At 38.3% G+C, this 7,077-nt stretch overlaps 1 protein-coding gene across 1 annotated transcript in view; it reads right to left on the bottom strand.

Moving 5' to 3' along the window:
* LOC107288324 (ras-related and estrogen-regulated growth inhibitor-like) overlaps positions 1 to 4,364 on the bottom strand; it is a 22,782-nt gene extending 18,418 nt beyond the window's left edge. Inside the window, exon 1 of the mRNA XM_015816933.1 lies at positions 4,289 to 4,364. Coding sequence (XP_015672419.1) covers positions 4,289 to 4,364 — 76 coding nt within the window. The remainder of the gene's footprint in view (positions 1 to 4,288) is intronic.
* Between the last annotated feature and the right edge of the window lie 2,713 nt (positions 4,365 to 7,077).

Here is a 7,077-nt window from a genome sequence, read left to right as displayed (position 1 = left end):
AAATACATGCCTACAACTCTAAGTACAGTTAGCTCTTACTGGGGAGGCACATACTGTATTCCTGAAGAGCTGGAGTTGTACACAGAGAAAGGGTAATTATATTTCTCCCAGAGTTTAAAGGCATTCCTCTACCCTCCTCACATTGTGCCTTGACTGCATTTCACAGCAGTGGTTTTCAAGTTGAAAGCAGGGTGGGTTTTTTTTTTTACATGACATTGAGTACAGAGGTTTGGAAATTCATATTTCACTCCATAAATTCCACATTATAAAACAAGATTTATTTAAAATTTTGAATCCAAGGTAGTCAAAAAGTTGATACTAGATTTCCTTTAGCATTTGCCAAAGACAATTTATATAAACATGTTTGCTTTGCTACCTTATGAGAAAGCCCATGGAGATTAACTATACAACATATGTATTTTTATACTGTAAAACATATGCTCTTTTAGATGTTTTGTATAATGTTATATTAAAAGAGAAAAAGTAGCAAGCAGAATTTTAAAAACCATTACTGCAAGATTTATTGTATACTCAAAATCTGAGCATGAGAATTGAGATGAGTTTCTGTCAGGAGAAAGGAAAGCTGTAAAATTTACCCACAACAAGCTAGCATAATTTTATTTGTCAATGTTGTTAGATAAAGAACACAATTTATCAGAAAAGCTATCTGGATTGAATGATATGAATTTTAAAAGTGGCATATTTTTATTTCCAATATATATATAGGACAATATAAGCTCATGATTAAAACACAAAACATAAATATAAAAACAGTCTAATAAATGCAATTACAAAACTAAATGCAACCATTTAAACAATATAAAGCTAACACAATATTTTAAAGGGCCACACCAAAGTTATTAATAACGTGACCCTAGATATGCATGTGTCTATACATACACATATGAATATACTGTATACTTCGGAATAGCGAAGCTAGCTTTCTTATTTTAAGTTGTTTCCAATTAAAGTGCTATAATATATATTATCGCTGTGCACTTCTAAGGATTATTTGGAAGATACACTTTGGAATTTGCATGGGTGCAGCATCTCTGCTAATCATTTAGGCAGCCGCTTCTCTTCTTTTTTAGACGACAACTACATGTATTAGAGACCCTTTATAGATTTTTTGCTGAAAATTAAAAAAGAGAGCTTGTGATTTATGGCTTGATTATTAGAAAAGGTGGAATGTGGAAAGAAGGGAGCCACGATGTAAATGACAGAGGGAAGGAATAAAATATAAATGTATTTATAACCACTGTAAAAAAAGATTGGAAGCTACTCCTTTATGGTAGACCTTGAATTATAATGGCATCTGGGACGGGAATTTCTGTCCTTAAATGGCGCAGCTATAAAGCATGATTGTCATGTGACCACACTGCTTAGCAACAGCAATCCCTGCAGCCCCTGTTGCCATCGTTAAGCGAGGAATGCGGGTCATTAAGTGAGCACCTCCTCACAATTACATGTTGGCTTCCGAAAAGCAAAGTAAGTGGAGAGACCACGTAACCTTCCCTGCAAGGTTGCAAATCACGATCCTGTGACCGCTGGATGCTGCAACCACCATAAATTTTGGTCACCGCGATGTAAAAAAGATGTTGAGACTCTAGAAAGAGTACAGAGAAGAGCAACAAAGATGATTAGGGGACTGGAGGCTAATACATATAAGGAACGGCTGCTGGAATTGGGTATGTCTAGTTTAACGAAGAGAAGGATGAGGGGGGACATGATAGCAGTGCTCCAATATCTCAGGGGCTGCCACAAAGAAGAGGGAGTCAAGCTATTCTCCAAAGCACCTGAAGGCAGGACAAGAAGCAACGGGTGGAAACTAATCAAGGAGAGAAGCAATCTAGAACTAAGGAGAAACTTCCTGACAGTGAGAACAATTAATCAGTGGAACAACCTGCCTCCAGAAGCGGTGAATGCTCCAACACTGGAAGTTTTTAAGAAGAGACTGGACAGCCATTTGTCCGAAATGGTATAGGGTTTCCTGCNGCAGGACAAGAAGCAACGGGTGGAAACTAATCAAGGAGAGAAGCAATCTAGAACTAAGGAGAAACTTCCTGACAGTGAGAACAATTAATCAGTGGAACAACCTGCCTCCAGAAGCGGTGAATGCTCCAACACTGGAAGTTTTTAAGAAGAGACTGGACAGCCATTTGTCCGAAATGGTATAGGGTTTCCTGCCTGAGCAAGGGGTTGGACTAAATGACCTCCAAGGTCCCTTCCAACTTTACTATTATTATTATTACTATTACTATTATTATTATTATTATTATTAAATGCCAGCTGGTTGCCAAGCACCCAGCTCATGCGAGTGACTGCAGGGATGCTGGGACAGTCCAAATTTCTTTCTTTTATTTTTTTTAAACAAGTTTTATTAATTTTTTCAGTTTTTACATCTAGGTAATTAGGAAGCAGCATGGTGATAGGGTAATCAATAGTCCAATAACAAAATCATTCATATATCTGTCAGGTTACATCGTTAAAATTCCCTCTCTATTTCCCTTAATTATTATATCATATTCAAATTAATACATTTCTAGGTAAAGCTCAATCAATCAATAGAATTGTCAATAACATTTTACTTTTCATATCCAAGTCCTGTTTTTAAGTTTTACTTAATTCCATTTACCATGTTCCAATTTAGCCTTTAATAACCGTAATATTTAGACTTCGAGTAACCCTAATTTCCCTTATTTCATTACAAAATAATTATCCTGTGTAGAATACATATATTATTCCAAAAATTACGTTCTTACTTTCTTTCATAGATATATTCTATTTCTCGTCCTGGTAGGTCCTCATTAACTAATAAAATATCTTTCATGGGACAGTCCGAATTTCAAGGACCGGTCGTAACCATCACTCATTCAGTGTTGTTGTAACTTTGAATGAACTTTTTTCTTTTTTTTATTTTCTTATTTACTAATCACTCTTCTTTTACTTTACTTTTACTTTCCTTGTTTATAATTTGTATTGCTTTTATTTTGCAAAAAAAAATAAATAACATTGATTTAAAAGAATGCAGCTTTATCTCTCTTTTTTTTTTAATTTCCAGGAGGGTCTAAAAAAGACATGGCTATTTAGCAAGAAGGCCTTTGCTTCCATATGTTACAAAGCATTTTTTTTCCAGATCATTTTCAGAGCATGTCTAGTGTTAAAATACATCCCTTAGTAGGCAATTCGAGAAATTATAAGGTCATTACCAAACAAAGTCTTCTGCTACGTATATTTGCTATTAATAAATCCTAAGGACTTGCAGATATGGTCTCAGTGGCTAATGGCCTGATGAGTCAATAAGCATTCAAACAGTTCTTGAAATATCTATTTCAAATACCTTAGGTCTTGACTAGAACCATAGACGTTTATCTGATCTCTGGGATCAAGCAAGGAGACAGAAATGAGGGCCCTAAGGCACTATAACAAGAAAGTAAATAAAGCATCATAAATAATTAAAGCTCCCCTCTCTCTCACACACACACATACACACACTCCATTTTTGCTAGAGCATTCCTATGAGAAACATTGAAGGACAATATAGACTTTTTCATGGTAAACAGGAAAGGCCAATTACAAACAGCTGCTTCACAAAGTCAACTCAGAAATAAAGAAGGGCACAGATATCTACCTACACACCATGATAGCAACTAAATAAGGAACAGACCCCAAATCACCACCCCACACAATTACATCAGCAGTTTACTATGGAGTTGCTGCTCTATATTAAGTCTTACAGCTTGCTGATTTAGTAGGAAGAATCAATCAAAGGTAGTGAAGGTCAAAGTTAATTGAAGAGGTTTATAGAAATAGATATCAGATGACAACACATGGTACACTGTACCAAATCTAAGTAAAACCAGAGTATTACGAATAAAATGAAGCAGCCTGTAATTATCTCCATCTTTAAGGACTTATTGGTAAAGGGCAAGACCACAGAACAAATCAGCCTGGTGTTCTGGGAAATGCTAGGCAACCTCCCAAACTTAAAGTGCATGGGTTTCTATTAAGAAGGCAAGCCAATTAAACTTAGAAATGCCAAGAAAAAGCAACATAAGGCATCATTACAAGGAAGGAGTTGAGGCCGAGGCACGGGGTGATGCCAGAACTGAGCACAATCGCCCCATTTTTGTTCCTGTTGAACTTGGAAGACCTCGCAGAGAGCGAAACATCAAATCAAACCAGAAGGATTTCCAATTAGCACAGATAAATGGTGTGCATGCATCTGTCAATTACAAAATGGTTTTAGACATAGGAACCTGAGGCTCTCCAGATACTGGTCACCTACCAGAATCGCTTAACTTGTAGAATAAGCCTAAAGCACTGGTACTGGGACTGCAGTTGTCTGTGGCCTGCAAAGGCATTTTCGGCAGCCCTCAGTCCTCTTTTCAGAGTGGGATGATGATGAGTTTGGTGCATTCACCACTGGCAACTGCCTACAAAGTCCCTGCAGTTTTCTTGACAAGATTTCAGAAGTAGTTTTCTATTATATACCTAGAACAAAGGAGAAATGTCCTGATGGAACCATAAACCAGTGGAATGGCTTGCGTTCGGAAGCTGTGGGTGCTCTATCAGTGGAGGCTTTTAAAAAGAGACTGGACAGCCATTTTTCTGAAATAATATAGGGTCTCTTGCTTGAGCCGGGGGTTGGACTAGAAGACCCCCCAAGGTCCCTTCCAACTCTGTTATTCTGCTGTTCTGTTATTTATTGCTCCCTTCCTAGAGCTAAGAGAGAGCAACTGGAACAAGTTCACCCAGATGTTTTGTGCCTAAGGCAGGACAAGAACACATGATCTCTTGGTGCTTTAACTGACACACCAAACTGACTCTCAGCTTATTTTAATAGGTTAAAGTTAAATTGGATGATTAACAATTGGTTAATCATTAGGGGAATATATTGTTCAACTTACTAAAAATAATGGATGTTTTAAAGTACAGCCTTTACTCTAAATATGCCCATTTTCTGCTATAAAGTGACTATTTTCACAATGAAGAACCAATTTTTATTGGGAACAAACAGTTACCATTATTCTAAACTGACCAGCCCAAAACGAGGAGTTTTGCAGAAAGGATCATTATTCTCTATATTTTCAGCAATTCCACTGGTAATGATGTGTCGTTTGGACTCTTTTCTATCCAGCTGACACAATTCAGCCAAACTGAAGGACTGGCCTTTTACTGTCCATCTCAAATATTAAACCCACAGGTCTATTTTATATAAAACACTAAAACCTTGATTGTGGCTTAATATGTTGTGCAAATCCTTACTGCAGTTTATTCAATGAATCATTATTAAACCATACTTGAGCAATGGGTGAACCAAATTAAAGATTAGGTAGGGTTTACTTCTAGGAATTTTGAATAGGATTAACAGAGTAAAAGAAACTGAAAATACATTTTGCCCTTTTTCTCTAATGTAACATTTTAATGATCACTAATATATTTGAATACAGGCAGTCCTCAACTTACGCCCACAACTGAGTCCAAAATTTCTGGTGCTAAGGGAGACATTTGTTTAGTGAGTTTTGCCCCATTTTACGACCTTTCTGGCCACAGTTGTTAAATGACACTGCAGTTAAGTAACACTGCAGATAATAACACAGCTGTTAAGTGAATCTGGCTTCCCCATTGACTTTGCTTCTCAAAAGGTTGCAAAACGGGATCACATGAATTCGGGAACACTGCAACCGTCATAACTAGGAGTCAGTTGCCAAGCACCTCACTCTTGATCACATGACCATGGGGATGCTGCAAATGGTTGTAAGTGGTGCCGTTGTAACTTTGAACGGTCAGTAAATGAACTGTTTTAAGTCAAGGACTACTTGTAGAAGCAAATCAATGGTGGCTTCATAGATCATATGATTTGTTTTAAACAGGGTACGTTCAGCAAGTCATAATAATTAGCTGATGATCACATAGTATGCTAAATTATAAATAATGATTTATAACACTATGGTTTCGTACAATGGTTGAACTTATGAAATTTCCCTCACTTCAAAACTTAATTTCCTCACCTTGTCTAAATTATTGCTAAATGCAATTTTTTTCTATTTGTAGATAATATTTCTTGAAATTTATCATATTAAAAATTAAAATTGAGGCATCAATAAGATGTGTATTTACTGAAAGACAAAAATAACATTAAATCATTATATATCAACATAAATAAGGTATTTTCATGAAGCACCTATAGTTTGAACAAACAAAGTAATGAGGAGTGACATTGTCTTAAAATTTTCAAATATCTTCAAATAGTTTTGAGTTTGCAAATCCCTGAGATGATATTTGGGGACCTTCAGTGGTCCTTGGGCCACATTTTAAGAAACAGTGTCTAGAACCACCTAACCTCACCCTCAGTGCACAATTCAACTCATATTTTCGAACTTAAAACAGCAAAGCCTGAAGGACTGGACTAATATACTTGCAACACCTTCTGTAATGTATATGGCTCCCTTCTTTCACTTTTATGGCAAGAGATATTTCCTCTGAGAGTTTCACAACACATACAAATAAAGCAAAATATTTCCTTTAAGGTAAGCAGTATTGTACTCAAAAAGGAAAAAGTGATGAATTACCACAAGGATTCTATCGGCATTGTTTCATAGCCATTTTCCACTTGTTCTGACATATTTCCAAGTGCTTTCCACTAATAAGGAAAAACTTCCTGATGGTAAGAGCTGTACAATAGCGGATTAAAGACCTATCTGCGCATGCGTGTGATGGCGGACCTACCGTCTCCAGCTCCGTAGTGATGGCGGGGTCCTCAGCGGAGATGGGGTGCTGGTGAAGGTCCGGGGGTGCTCGCCGGCCAGGAGCTGGTAAGAGGAGAGGGTCGGCGAGCGAAGAGGACGGGCGATGGACCGCGGGACCACCAGGCTTGGGCTGGGCGGGGCTGCGAGCGGAGCTGCGAAGCCGCGGAGGGCGGCCCAGGCGCGGAGAGGCCTAGCGAGGCCTAGTGAAGCCCGGCCTGGTGGCCTAGCGGCCAGGAAGAGCGGCGGCCCGACGCGGCGGCAGCTTGGCGGCCTGATGCGGGCGGAGCTGCGGAGCTACAGAGGGCGGCCCAGGCATGGAGAGGCC

This window comes from Protobothrops mucrosquamatus, unplaced genomic scaffold, assembly GCF_001527695.2.
Source record: "Protobothrops mucrosquamatus isolate PMUCROS unplaced genomic scaffold, P.Mucros_1.0 scaffold530, whole genome shotgun sequence".
Classification (NCBI taxonomy): domain Eukaryota; kingdom Metazoa; phylum Chordata; class Lepidosauria; order Squamata; family Viperidae; genus Protobothrops; species Protobothrops mucrosquamatus.
This window is presented reverse-complemented; position numbering and strand designations above follow the sequence as displayed.